The 27,935-nt window shown below is 44.6% G+C and overlaps 1 protein-coding gene across 3 annotated transcripts; it reads right to left on the bottom strand.

Moving 5' to 3' along the window:
• On the bottom strand, positions 1–26,241 carry sim1a (SIM bHLH transcription factor 1a). 3 transcript variants are annotated; one of them, XM_026185541.1, is made up of 12 exons: positions 25,980–26,241; positions 25,472–25,867; positions 22,095–22,177; positions 20,975–21,064; positions 20,786–20,894; positions 20,619–20,704; positions 19,838–20,037; positions 18,202–18,317; positions 17,704–17,851; positions 14,031–14,184; positions 5,235–5,622; positions 1–2,217 (listed from the first exon to the last, which is right to left on the bottom strand). In XM_026185541.1, exons 2-12 carry the CDS (start codon positions 25,644–25,646, stop codon positions 1,511–1,513), a joined length of 2,256 nt encoding a protein of 751 aa, XP_026041326.1. In that variant the 5' UTR covers positions 25,647–25,867; positions 25,980–26,241; the 3' UTR covers positions 1–1,510. The 3 variants fall into 3 exon arrangements, with proteins under 3 accessions (XP_026041326.1, XP_026041328.1, XP_026041327.1); XM_026185543.1 differs by having other exon boundaries at positions 18,211–18,317; XM_026185542.1 differs by having other exon boundaries at positions 25,993–26,241.
• Between the last annotated feature and the right edge of the window lie 1,694 nt (positions 26,242–27,935).

Genomic DNA, 27,935 nt, shown 5'->3' with positions numbered 1-27,935 from the left:
TGCAAAATGATTTTTATTTGATCTTTTGCTCAGTCAAAAACACACTGAATATACAAGCAGTTAGACTGGATCTGATTGCAGCTATATTTCAAACTCATAAACAAACATTTATATAATAAATACTGTTTTTGCCCATGTGCTTAAATGTGATGGCCTTTTCTGTTGGAGCACATTTACAGTACACTATAAATAACTTTCAGAAATTAAGCACATTTCAGGCCGTGACTAAACAAAAAAATCAAACTGGTATAAATATAGGTTCATCAGCAATAACCAAACTCCAGTCTTGTTGTGCAAACATGTATAATTGCAACAACAGTTGCTTCAGGGATGATGAATGATGCAATTTGGCTAACTGACCGGGCACACCAACGTTTTGCATATGGTCACGAGCACCAATCGCCCTGCACTCACTCATGATTAACGTCATGGAAATGAAACTTCATATGTTCTGTGCACGCGCTCAGACCAAACTTAGAGTTTGCTAAACCGCAGCACAAAACCTCCTTCGCTCATTTTACTGTGATGCTATTCAAATATGATACTGTGTCAGCCAATCAAATATCTCCAAAGGTGTATTCAGTGTGTATCGCTCTCACTAGACGCCAAAAGTCAACGTGACCGTGAACACAAAGGGAGAGAAAACAGAGAATGGCTTTGCATATTAGTTTGTTTCAGGTGATCGCTCTCATTTCAGGACCAACCATCATGGCAGCTGGACAGTGTAGCGGTAAGACCACACACCTTTGGAGCCGACGTCACGAGTTTGATTCCCTCCCAGTATCCAGTAAGGGTCCTGGCTAGGCCCCCCCCCATGCCGAACAGCGCGGCTGCAGCTCGGACGTTTCACTGCATGTTGTACTCTTTGTGATTGTGACCAATAAAGCTCGTTTCTTCTTTCTTTGCTCCGTGTCCAACCCAACCTAAGCCTGCCATGTGTCTTCACCAACAGTGTGTATAAAAAAAACATCAGTTCTGTCTCTGATAGAAACACATCGCCATGTGGACGAGTGAAACTGACACAGGATCTGATGCTAAACCAAAAGGGAATCCATCCGTTTTCTATCGAGTTCTAGTTTTGACTTAAAGGCCTTCAAATGGGAACAGACGCAGATCACAGGCCCACTCGGTTTGTTTGTGAACCGAGTGAAGCGCTGCATTTAAAGGACATCAAATCGATCCATAGTCGATTATAAGGCCGTGTGTAAATATGTGTGATACTCGAGTGGGTTTAATCAAACTCACTACCCTAACAAAACACATCAACTGCTCCCAGTTTGAATCATAACTCTGTTCTTTCTAATTCTGATTGGACCAGAGAAAAGTGTCCAAGCTTCAGCAAACAGACAGACCCAGCAGAGCCACGGGCACAAAGAGCTTCCTGTTTCAAATCGGACATTTTAGAAGCAGCCAAATGAACTTTCTCTGGGAATTCATTGGTACGGTGAAAAACAGATGCAGGTGAGTCTCTCCTGTGGAGAAGCTAAACAGACTGTGTGTCAGAAAAGTGTTAGCTTCCATTAGTAATAATGACAGATGTGCCTTTACGCCCAGTGGTCTGCTCTGCTGGTATGCGGAAGTGATCGTAGGGGGTGGAGCCGGTGCTGGTGGAGGTGCAGTAGCCCCGGAGGCTCTCTGGGTCATACAGGTGCTCCAGAGTGTAGCCGGCCAGGGAATATGCTGGATGCTTGTCCAGGTAGGGCCGCGGGTGTGTATGGGAGGGATAGAGGGCCGGAGCTGGTGTTGGGGAGCCTGAGCATGCCCCTGCACGACCAAAAGGATGTAACTGCAAAGAAAGGGGGGGCAGTTCTGTCTGGAGGTAGTCTTTGGGCTTATGGAGACACTCTGAACCTGGACTGTTGAGCTTAGACTGAGGGGCGGGGCTAGGCGTGGGGCTGATCACCTGACTTAAACCTCGACACAACATGGTCTGTAAAGGCAGAGGCCCTTGAGTGTACTCGGGTGTAAAGCACGACCCAGGGCCCTTGGGCAGTCCGTTTGCTGGCCCCAGTGAGGCCTCGGGTGCGGGGCCTTTGCGTAACTGCAGGCAACTTTCTTCTTCCTTGATCATCTGCTGCGTGGCTCGGATCAACGTCTCGATCTTGCTGGGCTCCTGTGGACTGCAGCGATAGCGGTCGGCTCGGTAGCGGTCCCCTGAGTCACTGGCTGAGCCTCCGTCTGGTGAGCTGACCACGCTATCCTCATCCCAGCCCCTGCCTGCAAAGGGAAGCAGTGACAGCAGGGGAAGCATGAATAAGAATTTGTAAGCTTAAGGTTGCTCCTTTCTTCCACTGAGATCTCTGCCAGTCATCAGCTGTAGTCCTGCATCAAACACCAAAACTATTCAGACCCATGACAGTCATGTGACTATCCACTCAGCACACACAGGAGCATCACGCCCCGTGGATCCTGGCTGAAGACACGTGTACTCATGGCTTTACTGCAGATGACCTGTGATCATACAGTGGGGCAAAAAAGTATTTAGTCAGCCACCGATTGTGCAAGTTCCCCCACTTAAAATGATGACAGAGGTCAGTAATTTGCACCAGAGGTACACTTCAACTGTGAGAGACAGAATGTGAAAAAAAAAAATCCATGAATCCACATGGTAGGATTTGTAAAGAATTTATTCGTAAATTAGGGTGGAAAATAAGTATTTGGTCACCTCAAACAAGGAAAATCTCTGGCTCTCACAGACCTGTAACGTCTTCTGTAAGACGCTTTTCTGTCCCCCACTCGTTACCTGTATGAATGGCACCTGTTTGAACTCATCATCTGTATAAAAGACACCTGTCCACAGCCTCAAACAGTCAGACTCCAAACTCCGCCATGGCCAAGACCAAAGAGCTTTCGAAGGACACCAGGAAAAGTATTGTAGACCTGCACCAGACTGGGAAGAGTGAATCTACAATAGGCAAGCAGCTTGGTGTGAAAAAATCAACTGTGGGAGCAATCATCAGAAAATGGAAGACATACAAGACCACTGATAATCTCCCTCGATCTGGGGCTCCACGCAAGATCTCATCCCGTGGGGTCAAAATGATCATGAGAACGGTGAGCAAAGATCCCAGAACCACACGGGGGGACCTGGTGAATGACCTGCAGAGAGCTGGGACCAAAGTAACAAAGGTCACCATCAGTAACACACTACAACGGCAGGGAATCAAATCCCGCAGTGCCAGACGTGTTCCGCTGCTGAAGCCAGTGCATGTCCAGGCCCGTCTGAAGTTTGCCAGAGAGCACATGGATGATACAGCAGAGGATTGGGAGAATGTCATGTGGTCAGATGAAACCAAAGTAGAACTTTTTGGTATAAACTCAACTCGTCGTGTTTGGAGGAAGAAGAATACTGAGTTGCATCCCAAGAACACCATACCTACTGTGAAGCATGGGGGTGGAAACATCATGCTATGGGGCTGTTTTTCTGCCAAGGGGACAGGACGACTGATCCGTGTTAAGGACAGAATGAATGGGGCCATGTATCGTGAGATTTTGAGCCAAAACCTCCTTCCATCAGTGAGAACTTTGAAGATGAAACGAGGCTGGGTCTTCCAACATGACAATGATCCAAAACACACCGCCCGGGCAACAAAGGAGTGGCTCCGTAAGAAGCATTTGAAAGTCCTGGAGTGGCCTAGCCAGTCTCCAGACCTCAACCCCATAGAAAATCTGTGGCGGGAGTTGAAAGTCCGTGTTGCTCGGCGACAGCCCCAAAACATCACTGCTCTCGAGAAGATCTGCATGGAGGAATGGGCCAAAATACCAGCTACTGTGTGTGCAAACCTGGTAAAGACCTATAGTAAACGTTTGACCTCTGTTATTGCCAACAAAGGTTATGTTACAAAGTATTGAGTTGTATTTTTGTTATTGACCAAATACTTATTTTCCACCCTGATTTATGAATAAATTCTTTACAAATCCTACCATGTGGATTCATGGATTTTTTTTTCACATTCTGTCTCTCACAGTTGAAGTGTACCTCTGGTGCAAATTACTGACCTCTGTCATCATTTTAAGTGGGGGAACTTGCACAATCGGTGGCTGACTAAATACTTTTTTGCCCCACTGTATATGTGAGGCTCTGTCGTCACCATCATCACTCAGTCCCTATGCTCTTCCCCTCACTAAGAACACCTATACCCTGCTACACCTGTAGCTCTGTTGCTGCCCACGTGACCCCAGCTGGTGTTAGCCAACACTGCTCAGCTGACCACACAGCTCCTGTCTGGATCTGCTGTGCAGTTTTTGTTTTGCTGTTTGGTACAAGAACCAAACCGAGATGAAGAACAAATACTCTGTTTACCTCTGTCCTCAGAACTGCACTCTCTCTTCACTACAAGGACAATGTGAGCCCAGTTTTGTGCAGGACTGTCCACATGAGGAGATCACTGCCTGAGTCCAAAGCTTGTGCGTTTTGTCGCCAGCTCTGGAGCTTAACTCTGCAAAAACATGTCACATGTGTGAAGACAGTGTTGAGGTGTACTGATCAAATTATTCTCCCCACAGCTAACTGGGCTGACCACGCTGAATCCTTCTATGGGTTTGCTGAGCGGAGCATGTGAGGGCTCTGGCCAGCTACACCCTGAGTTAGCTGCTCACCACGATGGCACTGACATACTGGACACTGGCCTGGAGATGGAGTTTTGGAGTGAGCAGGTAAGCAGACAAGACACAATCTCTCTCTCTTTTTTCCAAGCAGCAGAGAAGCTGCAGGTGGAGCAGCCTTACATATGCTATCACGCATGTTAAAGCTGTAAATACAGGTGTCCTCAGCCAGTACCCAAAGGGCATGATGTCCCACACTGCATGTGCTGTACCTCGTTAGGGAAAGCAGCAGCCAAGGGGTGCAAATGCACTTCATTAACTGATCATCAGAAAGTGTGTGTGTGTGTGTGTGTGTGTGTGTGTGCGTGTGCGTGTGTGTGTGTGTGTGTGTGCGTGTGTGTGTGCGTGTGTGTGTGTGTGTGTGTGTCAAGAAATTACAAAAAAACCGAGAAGTCCACCTGAACTCCATCTGAGCCTCAGTTTGCATGTCAGGACAGCATAGTTAGAAAAGGCCTGAACCAGTATGGCTTATTAACAAATACACGTCAGTGTGGCTGTATCTGCTTTGGAGAGATGAGACTAAAGCTGAGACGTCTGGTCACAACATGTAGAAAACCAAACAGAAAGTTCATTGTGCTAAAGCTGTGCAGATTTAAACAGCCACAGCTCCATGAGAGAAAAGGCCTCACCGTGGTGGGTGTGCACAGCTGTGATGTGTGGCACGCTGCCGTCGTAGTCTTCGTAGCTCTCCAGCGAGCTCTTGCTCAGCGGTATGATGGAGCGGGCGGTGTCCCACCACGTCTCCCTGCCTGGTGGAGGAGCTCCTAGAAAATATCGGCCTGCCTCGCACCGACCCCGCTCACAGCTCTGACCCTGACCGTGGATGTGGCTGGTGATCTGGTCTTCAGACATGTTGTAGCAAAGTGTACGAGGATCAGAGAATTGCCTGTAAACACAGGAGGCATCCACGCCTTCAGTCTGCTCCAGCAGTCGAGGGGAGGCCGAGTCTGTGAGCGGACTGCTGCCCCACGGACTGTCCTGGCCGGATTCGGAACGCTCTATCTGGAAGCTGGAATACTGTGAGGGTGAGAGGAGGAAGAAAGGGATGATCCAAAGACTGTGACTGCTGATTCTGGATGTTCAGCTACAGCACTTTGATCCAGAACAGGGAGACTGATCCACTGTTTTCATCATTCAAATGAACATGCAGCGTATTTGTGTATGAATACGCTGCATGTGCTGTCATCATGTTATTACACTATGATGAGGTACAGTCGTCAGCTCTGTATGTAAATATATATACAAAGTCTTTTTTCACAGCAAGTAGTTTAAAAAAAGCAGTCTTCATTCATGTTCCTGTGTTCTCCACAGTTACAGACGCACTGAAACTGTCACTTGATGTTCGCTCTCTCTGCATTAGAGTATCACTTCCTGTTCCTGCTCAAACGCAGTGGTGTTTCTGAGTAGCTTATCTTAGGGTGACCAACCGTCCTCTTTTCCCCAGACATGTCCTCTTTTTACGTTCTGTCTGGGGCGTCCGGGAGGAATTTCGAGATTGATAAAAATGTCCGGGTTTTCCTATATTCCGACAGAGGACCCATGTGTGTGACGTCATCCCCAAACTTGCTTTGTGAGCGCTTGTTCTGCGCTCACAGACAGGAAGGACAGTGCACAGCAACGCGCCTAATGATGTTTAAAAGATCCCAAAGCGCACGTCCTTCTTTCAGACGAACTTACCGACCATAGCTGGACATGGCCACGGGCCGATGTTTTTTTTTTTATAACGGTATAAACAATGAAAGGTGGTGGATTGGCCAGATGCTGGCCGATGTGTAAAAATAACTCAGTTGTTTGGTGGTGCTCCTTCAATCATGAAACTGATCAATGATCAGCTGATCTCTTGTTTGTTTATCGCCGACTTTGCGCCAGAAAGAGGAAACCAGCAGATGTCACGTTAAACAACAGCAGCAGTTTAAGCTTGATCAGCTGTTGTTAGAATTTAGTTAATATTAATTTCTAGTATCAGCTGATGTTTTAGGTGACATGAATGAGTTGAAGTTATGAACTGTTTCTGAGAGACAAATAACACCAGGATCCTTTTCTACGTAGCTGACAGCTGGTAACTGTGCAGGGGCGGGTCTAGCAAAGTTTTGTCAGGGGGCAGATAGGGCATTACCAGGGAGAGGGGGGCACAAAGAAATACTTTTCTTTTTTATTCACATTTAAAATGTCTCACTTTTAATAAATAATTATCTGAATCTTACAGCCAAAGTTTTTATCTGATGTAAAATGTATAGAAATCATACATATACCAACAAGACTGTACATCACTGTCACAACAGCGTTTCATTCAAAGGGTTTATGGCTTTTCCTATAATACCTGGTGGGTCGGTCTCTAGTCAAAATGCCCGGGCCGATTTTATGTTTCTTTAAGTAAGTTCTTCATGACTGAGCCAAATGTCCTCTTTTTTGGAAATCAAAATATGGTCACCCTAGCTTATCTGCTTAGTAATTTAATTAAAAACTGTTAGATACATTCTTTTTTCACAGTATAATCTTCACATGCTTCATCCGAAGCACACTCTCTGTGTACTCACTACCTAATTTATAGCCAAAGTATTCACTCACTGTCTCTGTAGTGTTTCGCTAGCTTAGCTTAGCTCGTAACCGACTCGTTAGCACCATGGCTACTTCACCTGTCCCTCCTGCACTTTCCTGCTCATTGTGACAGATGTTTAGTTACTCCCTGGCCTCCTTTAGCAGTAATGATACCTGCAACAAATGTAGGCCAGGATTACTGAATTGGAGACTCGGCTTCGCACCCTTCATTCACCCGTAGCTAGCCAGGCCCCTGTAGCTGGTGCAGCCGAAGATAGCATAGGTCCCGCTAGCTGTTCCCCGGCAGACCCCAAGCAGCTGGGGAAAGAGGGCGGCTGGGTCACGGTGAGGAGGAAGCATAGTCCTAAACAGAAGCCCCAGGTACACCACCAACCCGTTCATATGTCTAACCGTTTTTCCCCACTCGGCGACACACCCGCCGGGGGTCAAACTCTGGTAATTGGTGATTCTGTTCTCAGACATGTGAAGCTAGAGACACCGGCAACCATAGTCAATTGTCTTCCAGGGGCCAGAGCAGGCGACATTGAGGGAAATTTAAAACTGCTGGCTAAGGGTAAACGTAAATTCAGTAAAATCATAATTCACGTCGGCAGTAATGACACCCGGTTACGCCAATCGGAGGTCACTAAAATCAATATTGAATCGGTAATTGAATAGATAATTGGCAAACCTTCTGAAAGAAACCTGGTCTTGTTATGAGAGACGGCATCCATCCCACTTTGGATGGAGCAGCTCTCATTTCTAGAAATATGGACAAATTTATTAAACCCCCCAAAATATGAGTATCCAGAGTTGGGACCAGGAAGCAGAGTTGCAGTCTTACACGCCTCTCTGCAGCTTCTCTCCTCCTGCTACCCCCCCAAAAACCCATCTCCATAGAGACTGTGTCAGCTCCCAAACAGACAAAAAACAAACTAAAAACCAGCAACAAACAACTTAAACATAAACAATTACAAAGAAAGAACAATACAGTATCCACATCTGAACCAAAGAGTAGAACAGTGAAATATGGATTATTGAATATTAGGTCTCTCTCCTCCAAGTCTCTGTTAGTACATGACTTAATAATTGATCAACAAATTGATTTACTCTGCCTTACAGAAACCTGGTTGCAGCAGGATGATTATGTTAGTTTAAATGAATCAACACCCCCGAGTCATTCTAACTACCAGAAACCTCGAAGCACAGGCCGAGGGGGAGGTGTGGCAGCAATTTTTCACACCAGCCTATTAATTAATGAAAGACCAAGACAGACTTTTAATTCATTTGAAAGCCTGATGCTTAGCCTCGTCCACCCCAGCTGTGAAACTCAGAAACCAGTCTTACTTGTTATCATCTATCGTCCACCTGGGCCTTACACAGAGTTTCTGTCTGATTTCTCAGACTTTATATCTGATTTAGTTCTGAGCTCAGATAAAATAATTATTGTGGGTGACTTTAACATCCATGTAGATACTAAAAATGACAGCCTCAACATGGCATTTAATCTGTTATTAGACTCAATTGGTTTCTCTCAAAATGTAAAAGAACCCACCCACCACTTTAATCACACTCTAGATCTTGTTTTAACATATGGCATAAAAACTGAACATTTAACAGTGTTTCCTGAAAACCCTCTCCTGTCTGATCATTTCCTGATAACATTTACATTTACAATAATTGATTACACAGCGGTGGAGAGTAGACTTTATCACAGTAGATGTCTTTCTGAAAGCGCTGTAACTCAGTTTAAGAATATAATCCACCCACTGTTATCATCTTCAATGCCCTGTACCAACATAGAGCAGAGCAGCTATCTGAACGCTGCTCCAACAGAGGTCGATCATCTTGTTAATAATTTCACCTCCTCACTACGTACGACTCTGGATACTGTAGCTCCTGTGAAAACTAAGGTCTCTAATCAGAAGTACCTGACTCCGTGGTATAATTCTCAAACACGTAGCCTAAAGCAGATGACTCGTAATCTGGAGAGGAAATGGCGTGTCACAAATTTAGAGGATCATCATTTAGCCTGGAGAAATAGTTTGCTGCTTTATAAGAAAGCCCTCCGCAAAGCCAGAACATCGTACTATTCATCACTGATTGAAGTAAATAAGAACAACCCCAGGTTTCTCTTCAGCTCTGTAGCCAGGCTGACAAACAGTCAGAGCTCTGTTGAGCCAACCATCCCTTTAACGTTAACTAGTAATGACTTCATGAACTTCTTCACAAATAAAATTCTTATCATTAGAGAAAAAATTACCAATAATCATCCCACAGATGTAATATTATCTACAGCTACTCTTAGTACCATTGATGTTAAGTTAGACTCTTTTTCTCCAATTGATCTTTCTGAGTTAACTTCAATAATTACTTCCTCCAAACCATCAACGTGTCTTTTAGACCCCATTCCTACAAAACTGCTCAAAGAAGTCCTGCCATTAATTAATGCTTCGATCTTAAATATGATCAACCTATCTCTAATGATCGGCTATGTACCACAGGCCTTCAAGCTGGCTGTAGTTAAACCTTTACTCAAAAAGCATCTCTAGACCCAGCAGTCTTAGCTAATTATAGGCCAATCTCCAACCTTCCTTTCATATCAGACATCCTTGAAAGAGTAGTTGTCAAACAGCTAACAGATCATCTGCAGAGGTTTATTTGAAGAGTTTCAGTCAGGTTTCAGAGCTCATCACAGCACAGAAACAGCTTTAGTGAAGGTTACAAATGATCTTCTGTGGCCTCTGACAGTGGACTCATCTCTGTGCTTGTCCTGCTAGACCTCAGTGCAGCGTTCGATACTGTCGACCATAATATCCTATTAGAGCGATTAGAACATGCTGTAGGTATTACAGGTACTGTGCTGCAGTGGTTTGTATCATATCTATCTAATAGACTCCAGTTTGTGCATGTAAATGGAGAGTCCTCTTCACACACTGAGGTTAATTATGGAGTTCCACAGGGTTCAGTGCTAGGACCAATTCTGTTTACATTATACATGCTTCCCTTAGGCAGCATCATTAGAAGACATAGCATACATTTACACTGCTATGCAGATGACACCCAGCTCTATCTGTCCATGAAGCCAGATAACACACACCAATGAGTTAAACTGCAGGAATGTCTTAAAGACATAAAGACCTGGATGGCCGCTAACTTTCTGCTTCTTAATTCAGATAAAACTGAGGTTATTGTACTCGGCCCTGAAAAGCTTAGAAATATGGTATCTAACCAGATTCTTACTCTGGATGGCATTACCTCGGCCTCCAGTAACGCTGTGAGGAACCTTGGAGTCATTTTGACCAGGACATGTCCTTCAATGCACATATTAAACAAATATGTAAGACTGCGTTCTTCCATTTGTGCAACATCTCTAAAGTTAGAAATATCCTGTCTCAGAGTGATGCTGAAAAACTAGTTCATGCATTTATTACTTCCAGGCTGGACTACTGTAATTCATTATTATCAGGAAGTCCTAAAAACTCACTGAAAAGCCTTCAGCTAATCCAAAATACTGCAGCAAGAGTCCTGACAGGGACTAGAAAGAGAGAGCAGATTTCTCCTGTTTTGGCTTCCCTTCTTTGGCTTAAATAATCAGGCCCCATCTTATCTTAATGACCTTGTAGTACCATATCACCCTATTAGAGCACTTCGCTCTCGCTCTGCAGGCCTACTTGTTGTTCCTAGAGTATTTAAAAGTAGAATGGGAGGCAGAGCCTTCAGTTTTCAGGCCCCTCTTCTGTGGAACCAGCTTCCAGTTTGGATTCAGGAGACAGACACTATCTCTACTTTAGAGCAGGGCGATATGGCCAAAAATATTTATCACGATATATATTTGAAAATTTGCGATAACGATATAACCGACGATATAATTGATGCGAGACAAAATACAACTCCACAACATTACTAGCGCAAAAAGACAACCTTCCATTTATTTTCACTTAAACAAGAAGCTGGTTTTTATGTACATTAAAGCTTTATAAAAATGTAACAGTGCAAATGCAAATTCCTTGCTGAAAGTTTAACCAAAAGGCATTTCCAGTAGAAATGGGCTGACATATCCTGAGCATAACCATGTATAATATCCACTGAAGTTAAAAAGAGGTGCTTTGCAAACTGCAGTGTGCAGTACGCATTTTTCGGACCATAAGGTGCACGGGATTATAAGGCACATTAAGCGAAACAAAGCAGTCAGATAAATCAAACTTTATTAAACTCATTCTTCTTGCTTCCTCCACTTCTGTACCATTGATTCATTAATGTTGAATCCTCTGGCAGCTGCTCTATTCCCATGTTGTTGCAGTATATTAATGACTAACCTCGTATTGTGGATGGATTATCTCAGTTGTTCTCCTGACTGAAGTTTGGTCCATTTACAGCATCCTGCCATGCGATTGCATTTGTCTCTAACCATGAAGAACCTTCACGTTAACTTTTATAAGTGGAAAAGTGTTAGTGTTCGTCCTCCAGCTTCACTGTTTATGCTATGCTAACATAGCTGTGTCGCTAGCGATCACGTAGCACATCATTATATACCAGCTAGCCCAACTTCAGTAACCCTACAAACGTCACTGCTGTTTAGTTTTCTGTCTTCATTTATGTTGGAAGTGATAGCAGAGCTGTACGTTTGATTTTTTTCAGAAATCTCTCAGTCAGAACATGCTATATCATGCTTAGGTAACTAGCGAAACTAGCGAGCTAACTTCCGCTAACTTCCTGCTAACTTCTAACTCCGTTAAATGTAATAAATTTTGTTTTCATGGATGCCTGGAAGTTAAACTTTATAGTTACACCTGGTAAAGCAGCAATGCTGATCATTTTATTAAAGATGAAAGAATTTAGACAGTTTTTAACTCTAAGTGATGCTGCAGTGTTGTTTGACCTGAAGCATACGGAGTTTAGGACCCAGATTACTCCCAGATTTAAGAGCATCTTAGTCCGACAAATACGACAATAACAACGGCCGCTTGCATGTTCTGCAAAAAAATGTGCTTTGTTGTGTATCTGACGGACAAACACCAAACCAGTTCCACATCACTGAAGTTGCACCATTTTTACAAACCAATTCTGGTTCATCTGTTTCACTCAACAATCGGCCATGTGCGTATGAAAACAAAGGCACTGCGCATGCGCGTTTTACTCCCATTCTATCGCGATATTTCATTTTCCTATCGTTGCCTAACATTATACCGGTATTACCGTGAACGGTATAATATGGCCCAGCCCTACTCTACTTTCAAGATTAGGCTTCAAACTTTCCTTTTTGCTAAAGCATATAGTTAGGGCTGGACCAGGTGACCCTGAATCCTCCCTTAGTTATGCTGCAATAGACGTAGGCTGCCGGGGATTCCCATGATGCATTGAGTTTTTCCTTTCCAGTCACCTTTCTCACTCACTATGTATTAACAGACCTCTCTGCACTGAATCATATCTGTTATTAACCTCTGTCTCTCTTCCACAGCATGTCTTTATCCTGTCTTCCTTCTCTCACCCCAACCAATCACAGCAGATGGCCCCGCCCCTCCCTGAGCCTGGTTCTGCTGGAGCTTTCTTCCTGTTAAAAGGGAGTTTTTCCTTCCCACTGTCGCCAAAGTGCTTGCTCATAGGGGGTCATATGATTGTTGGGTTTTTCTCTGTATCTATTATTGTAGGATCTACTGTACAATATAAAGTGCCTTGAGACGACTGTTGTTGTGATTTGGCGCTGTGTAAATAAAATTGAATTGAATTGAATAGCACAGACGTGTGTGTGCAGACATTCATCTGAAACGTTCTGCATCAACTGTTTGGGAACTACAGACATTTTTTAATGCTAGTTCCCTATATTACAGGTTTGAAAGTAACCTTACATCTTTTTAAATGTAAGATTTATTTTTAATACTGAAATGAAAATCATGTGCCGTCTGCCTGAGGTCTCAGAAACACAAAAACAGAGTCCCCACGTTTGGATTTATTTTCTAATCCACACAGCATGAACTCAACTATATACTCTATATTCATATACTCACATTAGTAAGCGCTGCTGAAGGATTACAGCACAGGTGTCCAACTCCAGGCCTCGAGGGCCGGTGTCCTGCAGGTTTTAGATGTGTCCTTGATCCAACACAGCTGATTCAAATGGCTGAATGACCTCCTCAACATGTCCTGAAGTTCTCCAGATGCCTGGTAATGAACTAATCATGTGATTCAGGTGTGTTGACCCAGGGGGAGATCTAAAACCTGCAGGACACCGGCCCTCGAGGCCTGGAGTTCGACACCCCTGGCTCACTGTGTCATTAAACTTGATAAAGCCAAAGCCGACTCCATACTGATCATGACTGACTATATTTGGTAGTTTCTCTTAGATTGACAGCCCTCGGTGGACTGACTAATTCAGTACAGATCTAAGAAGGAGACCTGTATATTTACACAGGTTATCCATATGGAAACAGACTCTTCAGAAAGTTTATTGCTAAGGTCTGGAAGAAGACCCAAACTGGTTAGTGAAGCTGTCTCAGCTATCCAGGGATGAATGTGTTCCTTCCTGGTCACTAGTTTGAGAGAAGAAACCAGTTCTTGAAACCACGATCATGAACTCTGTGAATGATGAACTGGAGTAATGGTTCAGTCCAGTGAGGCTTTCTCTGATGTCTGCCACTACAATTTATAATCCAAGCACCAGAAGAAGAAAAAGAAGAGGTGGAAAAAAAGTGTCTGACAAAATAAAGACATAATAAATCATTTTTTCATTTAAATCTAAAACTCAGTCCGGGTCTAACAATGCCTGCTGCTATTGGTGCACACTGTCTCCTTCAGCAAGGAGCACAGCTGCAGCGTTGCTCCCACGTCCCAACCAGGCAGCAGTGCAGTAACGTGTTCATACCTCAGTCTCAGAGACCTGCACTCACCTGTGTATATGGCGAGAGCCTGGCTTTGCTCTTGGGCCGTGATGCTCGGCTCTTGGCAGTTCTGCAGTTGTCTGTGAGGCTGCTCGTGCAGGGAAACGAGGCCTTGGATGTGGCCTGGTCCAGAGAAAGCTGGAGGCCTTTATATTCTGTCTCCCTAAAGACACACAAGCAGAAAAGCCCAGAGGTACAGTGCATAGATGTGGAGAGCTTCCAGTCTCGTGTAAAGACTATTTATTAAAGAAGACGATGAGCTGCATTTTCTCTGGGTGCAAAAAGTCAATAACATCTGTTTAGCAGTTAGAGTGTGATGAGTGCTGAGAGACCGGGCGATGTGTGTGGGTGGGTGGGTGGTGCTGAAAGGACGGGAGCTGCTTGTGTTACCAGAGGGATCCACTGAGCCGTCCAATTGAATACACCGACAGATTAAAGGTTACATCTCGCTCAATCAGACCCGTAGGACAAACTTGGACGTCCCACTGCGGGGAAATGGGAATTGATTTCTTGCTAAAGTGTTCTCAACATGGATGATGAATGGATTTCGAGACAACAGAAAACCTCTACACAGTTTATTTGAGACAAACAGTGATCTCTCTTCTGTCTCAGTCTCTGTAAACACCGCTCAGACACACAGGCTGTGGCTCGCTTACATTTGGAGAATCCTAAAATAAGAGGAGCATAAGCAGCGGCTCTGCCGGGGCATCCCAGAGAAATCCCACATTTGATGTTTTCCCAGCTGTAGTGCACTGTAGTGCATTTCATGTGAACGTGTTCCTGTGGTTCTTTATACAGAATGGTTTAAAGACTGAAACACCCAGCAGAGCTGCTGTGGAAGTCACATGAGTGAAATGTGGTCGCATGCGTTTGCTGCAGACATTTAAAGAATTGCTAAATTACTGTCAAGTGGAGGTATTAGGTGTAGAGGTCATCAGAGCTAAACACACAGTGGGAGTTCACATGCAGGTGAAGTATCCCATCACCTCTGCTATCAGTGGCTGTGTGGCCAAAGCTACGGGGCAAACCAGCTCTGCTGCTGATAGCAACACTCCACAAAAGCCTGCGCTCTCCTTATCTCTGCCTTTTGTCGTGGAAAACTCAGACCGAGCGAGAGGAGCACGCGGCTTCTTCTCCATCATCACTACATAAGAAAATATATTAAGAGGAGAAGAAATGAGCCTTATGAGGCTTCGATCCCTTTACAGCAAGCTGGGGCCGTAAATGCTCATCATCTTTACAAGATATCAATTAAAAGGCCGTAAACAGAAGCCGTTAGGGCTGCGATGCAGGACGTGCAGCAAACATGTGTCAAGCTGTTCTTTGCTTGTAAATGCAGTAAGTCATGCTGCTTAATGGAGGCTTTTTATGGGCCTTATTCATTCATTTAGGCTCTTGTACATCTGTGAAATACACACATCGGGGCAGTAAATAATAAATAAGTTTAGTTACTGACAGAGAGAGCGGCTGATGTCGGCACTGATTGGCTTCATTCTGTTTGAAAGAACAAGCATTTGACTGTTTTTATGGCCTGATGGTCCCAGCATGGTCAGCTCCTTTCTTTACACACCGCCAGACTGACTGTGCAGGTAACAGCCAACAAAGGACTCAGACTCTGACATCACCAGCATATCTACTGATAACACAGGAATGTCTCTGTCATCAGAACTAGGGAAAAACCCAGTTATTGGTTTCTGAAAGAAATCCTGATCGTTTGTTTCAAAGGAACAACAATAATAATAAAAGGAAAAAGGACAAACTTTAGTTAGACGGCCTGATGCTGAAAACAAGGCTTTAACAGAGTTCCAGTTAACCTCCAGTGAGTAGCTGCTGTTTGCACAGCATCTCAGGATCAATACTATGTTATCAAAGCACAGACAGCAGACCTGCCCTGGACACTCAGAGACACTCAGAGACACTCAGAGACCACCTGCATGGGAAACACTGATGTGTTCTGCACTTCAGCCTCAGTAATTCATACACAGCACTGATTGGACCTGGGCTTGATCGCAGCGCTGTGGCTCAGATGGGCTCTGAGATTATTCTTGTTCACAATATACAGAATCACCAGACGTGTCCAAATCAACCCCGTCCTGTTCAAAATATGACTGGTAGGACTGGTCGTAGGCAGACGTGCTGTAGCCTTGTGTCCTTTACAGGCAAAGAGCAGAGACATGAGCACCTGCAGCGCTGCAACCTCCAGTTCTTGGTTTCTACATTAGAATTTCAGCAGCCTTCACTGTGTCTTTATCAGCGTTGCTTTGAGTTGGTGCTGAATAAAGATGTATGTGTGTTCATCAGTGTGAAACCTGAGGCTGTTAACTGGCAGCTGTCAAACATCATCACATTTAAGTCTATGTTAGTGTAACAAATGACCTTTTACAGGGAGTAATTAAGTAATGTAATGGATTACTTCAAAATAATGAGTAATATTCTTTGAGTAAGAAGCCCAACACTGGTGAGAGCAGACTGGGTGGAATTACAGAGGTTTATACTGGTTTCTCAGGAGAGCCACCAGCACAGACGTCCTCAGCAGAGACTGAGCAGGAGAGAGCTCACACATACTCAGCTCATCTGCTTTGTGTTTCCTGATGTGTGCTGAGTGCTGTTAGCAGCTAAACACTAAGTAAAGAGGTGAATGAGAGGAACATCAGCTGTTCTCTGTCCTTCTCTCAGGCACTAAGATTTCACAGTGGGGTCATGGAGCCTCCTAAACTGTGCACTGTAACCATGTAGTGCATCTGTTCATGGGGCTACCGTGCAGTTAACGTGCAGTTAACGTGCAGTTAACGTGCAGTTAACGTGCAGTTAACGTGCAGTTAACGTGCACTGTCACTTTCGTTAGTTCCTCTGATTGTTTTAAAAGTCAATTCAGATATTGCAGCAATTTAAGACTCTGCATGTCAACATGTCAGCGTCTCCACGGACACACATTAAATACACCTGCTGCGACACCTGTGACTGTTCTCACTCAGTCACTTTATAGTCATTATATGTATACATACATATATCATTATTATTATTAATATAATCATATATTAGTCAATTGTCTTCCAGCGGTCAGAGCAGCGACACTGAAGGAAAACTGCTGTTTCTTCTTCACTCACTGTGTTCACAGACCTCTGCTCAATCATACCTGTTATTAATCTCTTATTAGTCTCATCTGACCGTTTTTATTTGTCTGCATCGGTGTAGATGAGTGCCTTTGCTTCTGACAGAACAAATGTGCGTTCATCTGCGTGACGCTGCAGTCCTCCCGACTGACTGACGGTGTAACACTGTGTTCTTGCTGTCAGTCTTACGACCACGAAAGTGATTCTTCTTCTTCTACTAATTCATGAGCATCATAGTCATTAAATACGTGCTGCTAACCCCGTTAGCTTTGTCTTCTGCATAGATCAAAATGCAGACTGTAACCAGCTGAGCGATAAATATCCTGCCATCTGTATCAGACAAAGAGCTTTCCCTTAGATCTATTCCTCATGCTGCATGCCAGCTTCATCACCGGATGATACTGAGTGATTTTTCATGTGATCTTTGGGAAGTGAATGGCAACATCAGATATAGCCTTAATTGTTCCAAATCTCGTTTGTCTCCAACAAATCTTCTGAGTGTCAGTCTGACCTTTGACCCGTGTCTCACAGAGGAAACTGAGTGTGTAGGAGCTGCAACAGAGACTCACGTGAGAACATAGTTGACGCTGACAATGCAGTGAGGTCTGGATGAGCGGCTGTTGTGGACAATGGTTGCATAACTCTGAACCCACACCCAGCCGCCATGCTTGGCCAAGAAACGGTAGTACTTTGTAGTGACCTGACCTTTGACCAGCACTGAAACACCGAGAAAACAACAGGTCAGAGAAACATCCCAACAAATTACAGCAAAGGATACGAACATATTCACATCGTAGCAACAAATTACAGCACAGGGTGGAATCACACCAAGATCATGCTGGAACTACAAAATGTGTTTATTTAGTTTTGTATTGTTTGGTGCTCTCATTAGTCTAAATGAACAACGAATGTATTTATGGAATATCTGTTCATTATACTGTAACACTGTTACAGTACACACTGTGTGTGTGTGTGTGTGTGTGTGTGTGTGTGTGTGTGTGTGTGTGTGTGTGTGTGTGTGTGTGTGTGTGTGTGTGTGTGTGTGTGTGCAAGATGGTAAAACAAACCTAACTCACACAAATGATGAGCACAGCGCAGGTGGAAGCAGTCACAGCTGTGGACGTGATGATACAGAGTTTTCTCGATTAGATCCTGAGGCTCATAGCCCGTCAGCTCTGCAACCCTGGAACACACACAGACACACACACACAGTTACATCTCATCATTTGCAGAGACTTACTCTAAATACAACAACTTTTGTTTCCTTTTTTTACCCCAAACTTCAAACTTTACTATGAAACGTAAGAATGTTCACTATGTAAACAGATTGATGTCCCCACAGCATTACTAACACAAGTACTGCTGACACACACACACACACACTATCAAGTATAAATCAGGCTTCCATACGGTGGCCCTACGAGGTCAGATGCACTGCAACCAAAGGAAACAGCAGCAAATAGAAAAAACAAACATACAGGAAGTAAAAAAAGTGACAATGGAAGTTGAATAAAGGACAAGTGAACAACTGCAGATGGCACTGAGACGCTGCAAGAAGAGGAACGTTTGTGTTGTGATGAAGAAACACATCACGTGACTCCTGTAAATAAATGTTTACTATCCGTCACTTCTGCACAGACTGGCTCCAGTAACTCGTTTCTCTTGTGTTTTATGTGCTTTTGCAGCATTTTTATTATATGCTGGTGTTTTCTTTGATCGTACTTCCTGTATTTCTACAGGCCCTCACACAAAACGTGTATCAAGCAAATACCAAAAACCAATGCTGTGATTGAGTATTTCCCCTTCCTGGTTTCTGTTTCGCATATCTGAGATCCTACAGTTTAACATGAAGATTTCATTTGTTAAAGGAAAACGGTTATCCAACCCTACCTGGTCCTGTGTGGAAAAAGTAATTGCCCTCCTCGTTAAATCATTCATTAACTGTGATCAACCCCATTTATTGGAAAGTTTAGATCATTTTGCGGAGCTGGATTACTCCCACACATGTGTGACAACACAGAAAGCTGAGGTCTAAGGAAACAAAGCCAGTGACATCTTTGAGTCTGAAAGGCGCCACAAAGCCAGCTTTGTAGCTCCAATGAAAGACGCTGAGAGTCGTATCCACATGTGGAGAAAACTGGGAACAACTGTGGAACTTCCCAGAAGTGTCTGGCCAACCAAACATCCGTGACTCCAGGAGGTCACAACGAACCCAGAGCAACATCTAAAGAAGAGCAGGCCTCACTTCCCTCAGTTATTGGCATCCGTGGGAGAGCTGTACGGCAAACTCTGTGCTGACCAACAACACAAACACTCCACAAAGACATTCTGATGGTCCCCAAGACTTTGGGGAAAACAATACAAAAGGTCTGAGTCCCCATACATGTGGTACAACACAGCATGTCAGGAAAAGAACATCATACCCACAGTTACACATGGTGCTCTTTGTCCTAATTGATGGAACCATAAATTGTGCTCTATGTAAGAACATCCTGCTGTCAGTCAAGCTCAGGCACACAACGATCACTCACGGCCACGTCACTCAAAAGAAACCAAACGTACGCTCTGGCCTCGCTTTAACATCTCAGGCGGGTCATTCGTGCTTGAAAACAATTCTGTAAAAGCTAAGAGATCAGGAAAGGGCCAATCTACGCACACGCCTCTGTCCTGTGAGCAGCAGCTGCAGACGGTGAGCAGACATACCGTGAGTCGAGGAAGATGAGCTTCATGTCCAGACTGGCTCTGAACATGAACATGTTGCTGTGCAGTTTGATCTCAGTGATGGCGCTGGGCGGCAGCGAATGGCCGACAGCCACCAGCCCGATGTTCTGATAGCAGCCGTCAAACGGAGACATGTCGAGGCTGTACTGTCGAATCTTCAGGTAGCCGCTGCAGTGGATCACCTGGGCCAAGCGGACACAGCAGGTAACAACATCAGTCACGCAGGAGGGTACGTTTGATGAGCTGAGGCCCAGACCTGATGTCAGGGTTGTGCTCTTTCACTTTGAACCCGTGTTTCAGTCTGTTAGACTTTCCTGTGAGACGAGAACACTGGACAGAGGTCAACATGACGTGGATGCTGTTGCTGCCACAGCAGCACGCTGCAGTCAGTACGACTTGCTGGCCAGCAGACGTGTTACGCTGCAACTCTCGACCCATATTTATACATAAAAAAGGAAATCCTGACAACCCCGGTGCACATGGAGACGACTGCACACAGTTTGAGCTGTAGCTCTGAGTAAGTCAGCCGCTTCAGCGCGGCGGTTACTGCAGGGTTGGACCGTCCTGGGATACGTGGTGGTTTATCTTCCAGAGCTATACGTACATATATGCATGTCATTGTCCTTCACTGAACACTTGTGTGCTCCTAAAAACTGCACGTCTGTTTGACCTCGAGTGTGAGTGCACATCATTTCCTCTCATCTCTGAAAGTTTGATTTTGTGTGGCTGATGAGGGCAGCGTGTGTTCAGACCACTCTGTTACCTTGTAGCCTCCACAGGTAAGACCAGCATTTCTTTTAGCAAGGACGCACTTCATTCTGAGAAAGAAGGAGCGCTCCATCTCATATTCTGCAGAGACATAAAAACTCACATGAGCTGTGCTGCATAGTGATGCCGTACACAGAAGCACACGTGTAGATGGCTGATTACCTTGGACAAAGTGGGAGTGGTAAGGCTGGTGCGCTGTGAGGACAGCTATCATTTCATCGTGGTCTGCTGGGTGGATGTACTCGTAGATGCTGTTTCCTGTCAACTCTACCTGTTGAAATGAACATTCAGCTCACAGCTATGACATATCAGGCCCGGAGGAAGCGACCACATCGGGTGTGTCAGACCAACCTGTGACAGGCCCAAGTGCACTGACGCTGTTTCTGATATGTACATGATTTTCCCATCAGGAGCAACCACAAAAATGAAGCCATCTAACGTCTGGAAGAAACGGTACAGGGTAGAAAAGGCGTTATTGCACAGGTACAAAGCTGCTTCTCTTTTTAGTTGCATCTGTGTTATCATCTGTTTCTGTGTATCTGCACATTTTAGGGCCAATTACGACGGTGGAGTCAGACTGTTTCCCTTCTTTGATGGAACTTGGCTGTGGCTGCATTCAGCTCCGTGCCTTTGCTGTCTGTGCTGTGCAGATTTGACTTTTAGAGACAAAGACGGCTTCATGCACGAGGAGAACATGGCCTCCTTGCACTCTGGAAAAAGAAATTCTGCATATGTTTTTGCTCCGGTCTGTGTTAGCAGGCTCGTTAGCTCGTTTGGTTTGCCTGAACCTAACGTGACATGTTCCCGGGATTAAACTGGAGACTAGCGTGCCTGGAAACCTACACGTGGTTATTAAAACCTCAGCATCATGAAGTCCCTCCAGCTCAAACTCATGCAGCGTAATGAGAATCGATGTACCTGTTGACTCTGTGTTCAAATGTTTTTAAAACTATTGATTCTGCTGTGTGGTCATGATGGAAGCTGCCTTTGGAAAACCCTTCCCTGTTTCCTTATGTTACTGTTAGATTTTCCAGTATTTTCTGCATTAGATGCTGCTCAGCTGTTCACCTAAAAACGTATGGAACAAAGAGGAAACACTGCACGCGTGTCAGGAATAACTACTATTGCTGCTGTGCTGGTTCTCATGTGTAGGCCCAGCACTGTTCAAGTGTTTCCTCCGTTGTCATGATGACTGATCGAGGCTAGCTAACCTCTGCTTCGTTCAGCCTGCAGCCGGCACACAGCCCGGCTCCATTGTGCTGCGGCTGATGCGAGAGGCTGCAGGCTCTGTGCGTGACCACGAATGTGTTCAGCTCATTTCACACTGAAAGCACAAGAATGAAGGCAGCAGGAGGCATGTGGCAGCAGCTACCAAACCTCCAACAAAGCTGCATTGCCAGGCTGAACAATGATGATAATAAAGTGCACATGCAGTTGCCTTTTAAGCACCAGTACTGATAGCAGTGAGTACCTGTAAGAGATGGGAGCCTAGTTCCTGGCTGAGCCCATCCAGAGAGCTGCTGCGGCTAACGTGCCCCCAGGACTCCCCCAGGCCTGCGGATCAACCAAAACAGGTAAGTGTAAAAAACCGCGTAGTTTGTTCTTTGTTCCAGATAAATAACACAACTCATCACAGTCTTAGTACGAGTGGTTTGGGAACACTGACAACAACCAAATCTGCGCCCTATAAACGGCTTTTCCATGATCGTCCTGTAGCTCCGATCAACAGCGAGCAGGGTCTGACAATACAAGATATATCCGGACAAACAGGAGTCTTTACTTCCATAAGTGAACTGCTAATTCTGCGGAAAGCGAAGGCATCTCTGGAATTAAACGGGACTCCAAATGTTCCTTAAATCTGCCCAGTTTAAAGTCAGTGTGAAGTCTGGAGTTTGTTGCCCGCAGCGCTAAAAATACAGCGAAGCCAAAAATAAGTGAAGAATCGGGAAAATACTTCCACGAGCCCCTCAAACGCGGACAGAAGCGCGCAGACAGAAGCGCGCAGGGCCCGGCGAGCCTCGCAGGCCCCGACGCGCCCAGCTGCGGCAGCGGGGCGCGTTTGCACGCAAAGCCCGCTCTGCAGAGCAAACAGACGGCGTGCAGCGACCGGAGCCGCTTCACGTTTGCGTGACTACACACAATCAAATAAACCCAGTGCACAGACCGAAATATCAACTTCCACGGAAACTCAATAAAAACACTGAGATGATTTACGGCGTTCAGCAAAAACAATCACGCGGAGGGACGCCGCTGCAGGCCCGAACCCACGAACCGTGACCCAGAGATCAGGATATTTTGTATTATTATAATTGTCCCTCTCACGCGCTAGCTTTTTACATTTCACCTTAAAAAACAAACAAACAGATTTATCGGCAACAATACAAATATTTACCGTCTATATATAAATACACGAACAGCTGCTTGTTTTATACACGATCTATATTTAACATAAATATATTATATTATATATATTTATATAATATATTTAACATAAATATATTATATATATTTATGTTAAATATATTATATATATATTTATAATATATTTAACATAAATATATATATATATAATATTATATATATATTTGTGTTAAATATATTATATTATATAAATGTATTATAAATATATATTTATATAATATATTTATGTTAAATATCCATCCATTCGCTTCCGCTTATCCTTTTCAGGGTCGCGGGGGGCGCTGGAGCCTATCCCAGCTGTCATAGGGCGAGAGGCAGGGTACACCCTGGACAGGTCGCCAGTCTGTCGCAGGGCCAACACACAGGGACAGACAACCATTTGCACTCACAGTCACATTCACACCTAGTTACAATTTGGATTATCCGATTAACCTATCCCCACAAGCTGCATGTCTTTGGACGGTGGGAGGAAGCCAGAGTACCCGGAGGGAACCCACGCAAACACGGGGAGAACATGCAAACTCCACACAGAAAGACCCCGGCCTGATGTTGGAATTGAACTCAGGACCTTCTTGCTGTGCGGCAACAGTGCTAACCACCGTGCCACCGTGCTGCCTTATGTTAAATATATTATATATATTTAACATAAATATATTATATAAATATATATATATTTATATAATATATTTATGTTAAATATATTATATATATTTATGTTAAATAATTATATATATAATATTTAAATAATTATATATATAATTATTTAACATAAATATATTATATATGTTAAATAAATATAATATTTAAATAAAAATCGAGTAAAGACATAATTACATTAAAAATATATTATTATAATACATTTAAAAATATGAGCGTCTCACACTGGTGACATTAAGAACGTAAAATAATAATTTCATGTTGAACAGTTAAACAGAGACAAACTTTATGAGCACAGTTTGGTTGCACTGCATGAAGCTTTAATGTGAAATCAGCCAATTAGTGCCGAGTACACAAACTGGAATAATGAAAATCTTCAGCAGGATTGTTTTAAAAATCTAATGAATAATATTTGGACACTGAGCCACGCGCTGACGAGGCGGTTAGAAAAAAGCAGGAACATTTTTCCCGTCATGCTTTTCTTTATTTGACGCGTTTTTAAAGCTCATACACGAGCTAATTAAATGGAAACAGTAAAAACACGAGTTCATTTCCTCAATATGGAGACACGCAGACATCCTCCACGCGTGCAGGATGGGGGTGACTGTGCCACACGGTTATTCATGTGCGGTGCGTGTGGCCTTAGAAAAACTGAGACTCTGGAAGGAGGACAACTCTGGCTCTGCTATACTGTGGCGACCTTTTTATGCCACGGTCTGGTCCACGGGGTCCACGGTAGTTCTGCGTGATGCCTCTATGTTGATTCATTCATTCGTGTTCTTCCAGGTGACAGAGTCCCACGGACTCACTGATGGAGCTCATCTGCTGGTGTCTTCATAACCATCAGACCTGAAGCAGACTGAGGAGCAGGACCAGCGTGTTCGTCACTGTCATCAAACGGAAGTGACGGATGCGTTTTATGACGTTCTTCCGTCCAGCTGAGCTTTTGCATCGATTAGATATTTTCCCTTGAATCTGGACCTTCATAGAGTCACGGTTACCGACAGTCCTGAACTACATCACTGTCTGTGTTTTTGCTTTGAATACATCCCACGACCGTCCCGCTTTCCACAGTGATTCTGCTCATATTTATATTCAATAAAGATCCATTTCCAGCGAATGCGTGATCGTGGAAGCAGTTTGAAGCAAAGTCCAGTTGGACGTTATTTTGCATTATGTGAAACCAGTGCCTCCCAGTTTGTAACAAACCGACGGTGGTCATGTTCCAATCAGCTCCATCCACACCGGCCACTGATGTCTGCCAGGCCCGACAGGGACCCCACGGAGACCCCACAATCTCGATTTCGTTTCCACTAAATTCTATTTTTCTTGATCAGAATATTAAAAAGTCAGCAGCATCAGAATTCCTGAAAAATCAAAGCGCCAAGAATATATATAGAAACACGCGAGTAAAAGCCTGGAGGCCGTGTTTATTTCACCACAGCGATCTGTGCAGAGCTGTTAGATAAAGCAGGATATTTACTCACAGGAAAAAGCTCCACTGTGCTGTGGAATGTAACGTTTGCTTTCTGAACAGATTTAAAAAGTAAAGTTTAATTTAAAAATATTAGAAATGTAAATATTAAATAAAAACACACGGAGAAAGTGTGCTTCTTGTTATTGTTAAACGTTCACGGAGCAAACAGAATAAAGAGACGCTCGTGTCGTTAACAAATCCACGCAACTGTTTTAAACACAAGTTGTATTGATCGTGCTGTGATTATTATTAGTATGATTCTCTTCATCAGTATTTAAGGGCAGCGCACCCACCTTCGGGGAAGACCACTCTCATCTTCAGGTAGCTCGTTGTGAGCCGGATGATCGAGGCTTTGTCCAGCTGGGAGGTGATGGCGGAGGGCAGCGGCAGCAGTTTGGCCAGTTCATAAAACTCACTGTTTTCCTTCTCCCGGCGCGTCCGGGCCGCGTTTTTCGACTTCTCCTTCATGTTTCTGCGTCAGCGCCGATCCACGCTCATAGCAAAGCAGACGTCTCCCTCCGCGCGGCCTAAACGTCACAGCTGCAGCTGGCGCGTGCACTCCCGCCCATACCTCCAGGTGCTTCGGGGCTGACGTGGACGGGTCCCGGTTACTCCTGGCCGCGTGAGGCTCAAAGCTGGAAGCTCAGACGCATCACACTGAGACCTCGGACCGCCGCACACAGAAGGCCCTGCAAGGGTCAAAATAATAATGAAAAACAATTTATTTTATTCACAGGCGCGATCAGTCTGCGTGTAACAGCTCCACGAGTGGCTAGAACACTGACAGCTGTTCCTGCTCACCTCACTTTCTAACCTGTTGGTTTTCACACGGTCTCCAAGAAGCTCCGCACGCGCGCATCCTCCATCCCGTGTGATTTTCTGGTGGCGCATCCACAGCCTGCTCTGTGCCGCGGGCACGAAGGCCTGCTGCTATTGGACGACTGCTCGCATACCTATTGGTTAGTCTATGTACCGAGGCCTCCAGGAGGAAGGAGATTGGCTACTGAACACATTCACCTCTGTCCTGAGGAGGCTCCAACGATTCCTCAGAAACAGCATTAAAACCGTCATGTCAACCGTGTATATATATACACACATATATATACATACACTTTATTAAAATATTTATTATCTACAAAAAAAAAAACAGAAGAAAATGTTGCTTAAAAAGTTTTCTAACAGCGACAGTGAGAGCTTCTCCTTTATTGCATCTTGTCTTTTGGGTTTTCATCTTTTTATATTCATATTTTATTCATTTATCTGCTCATTCATTCATATGTATGTATTTATTTATTTATTTTGTATTTATTTATTTTGTTTGTTATCGCCACAGGCCACATCTACACCCCTCTGTGGTCTACTTGGCGATTTGAGGGATTTCAAAGCCAGCTCGGGGACAGTGATGCTTCTTCGTTTTGTTTTCTCAGCACAGAAATACTTTGAATACGAGGATTTCTAAACGTGGAAATTGTAAAGTCGTTTCACCTCAGCAGAGACACGAGCCATTGTGTGTCAGTGATACGGTCACGTCCTCTGTGGGAATAATGAACAAACAGTTTCAAAGCAAATATCCAGGCCGTGTGTTTGTCTCACCGTGAGTGGACAAAAGAAATGTGCTATTGGAGCATCACGCACGTGGGTTTTGCTGTAACTTCTTGCACATTGTTGTAACTTCGGCTTCGTCCTGAAAACCTTATAGTTTCATTCTGCAGCTGTCTGCTGTCCCACGAACGGGACACGATCACGCCACGAGCAGAAAAGAAGCAAGTCTTCACATTTTCCTGTAAACTGTCACCAGAATATCTCAGCACACGACAGGAGGCTTAAACCCCGCTGACGAGCCACACATCACTCTGTGTGTGTGTGTGTGTGTGTGTGTGTGTTGCAGCGGTTCCTGCCTGCAGTGAGAAAATCATCCCGGATGCCGGAGGCACACGGAACGGTTGACGCTGGTTTAACCTTCGCTTCTGCTCCAAACTTGCTGGTAATTAAACTGCGTGTGTGGAAAATTGCCAGCCGGGACAGAAACACGCAGAGCATTGTGAAAAGATCAGAGGCGTGGACTGCGAGGCGAGATTAATGTCTCAGCGAGCTGGGCTGATGGTAAAGTCAGTTTTCTGCGTGGCCAAAGTGGCTCTTTTCACCGTGGGAGCTGACACGTAATCCGGTGGAAGCGCCCCGTTTTTACGGCTGCTTTCATTTACAGACTGTTAAGAGTGGCGTGGATTCTCTGCCGGGAACGCACCACTGAGCGCAAACTGTGCGTCACATTATCCAGGAATGTGCATGTTATCAAACCTTAATGCTAAACGAGAGCTACTAGAACACAGAGCAGTCACTACAGTGCAGGTCCACACCGGGCCACGGCGAGCGTTAGTGTTTAAACCACCTGACAAATCCGCAGCAGCACCGACATGTGTGCGCGGAATCCCCACGTGGAATTTATTTATCTGTTACGTGTAAAGATGACGCACTTTATTGGTACATTTCATCGTCATCGGCGGCCCTCACAGGGATCACTGCTAACCCGGAGACCCGAGGCACAAAGCTGACGGCCGTCATGTCCTGCAGTCGGTCTGTGCGGAACCTCGTGGTTCTGTGCTCCTCTGGGCTGAAAAGGCTCCACGGCCTCGGGCAAAGTTCCCACCACACAACCTCATAAATGTTTTGCTTGAGCGGAGCGTAAAGCGAGGCTGCTTTAGACCGCTTGTTTTTATAGAAAGCGTCTGTTTGACAGGCAACACGTTTCAATTTTAA

The sequence above is a fragment of the Astatotilapia calliptera genome, chromosome 11 (genome assembly GCF_900246225.1).
Source record: "Astatotilapia calliptera chromosome 11, fAstCal1.2, whole genome shotgun sequence".
Taxonomy (NCBI): Eukaryota; Metazoa; Chordata; class Actinopteri; order Cichliformes; family Cichlidae; genus Astatotilapia; species Astatotilapia calliptera.
This window is presented reverse-complemented; position numbering and strand designations above follow the sequence as displayed.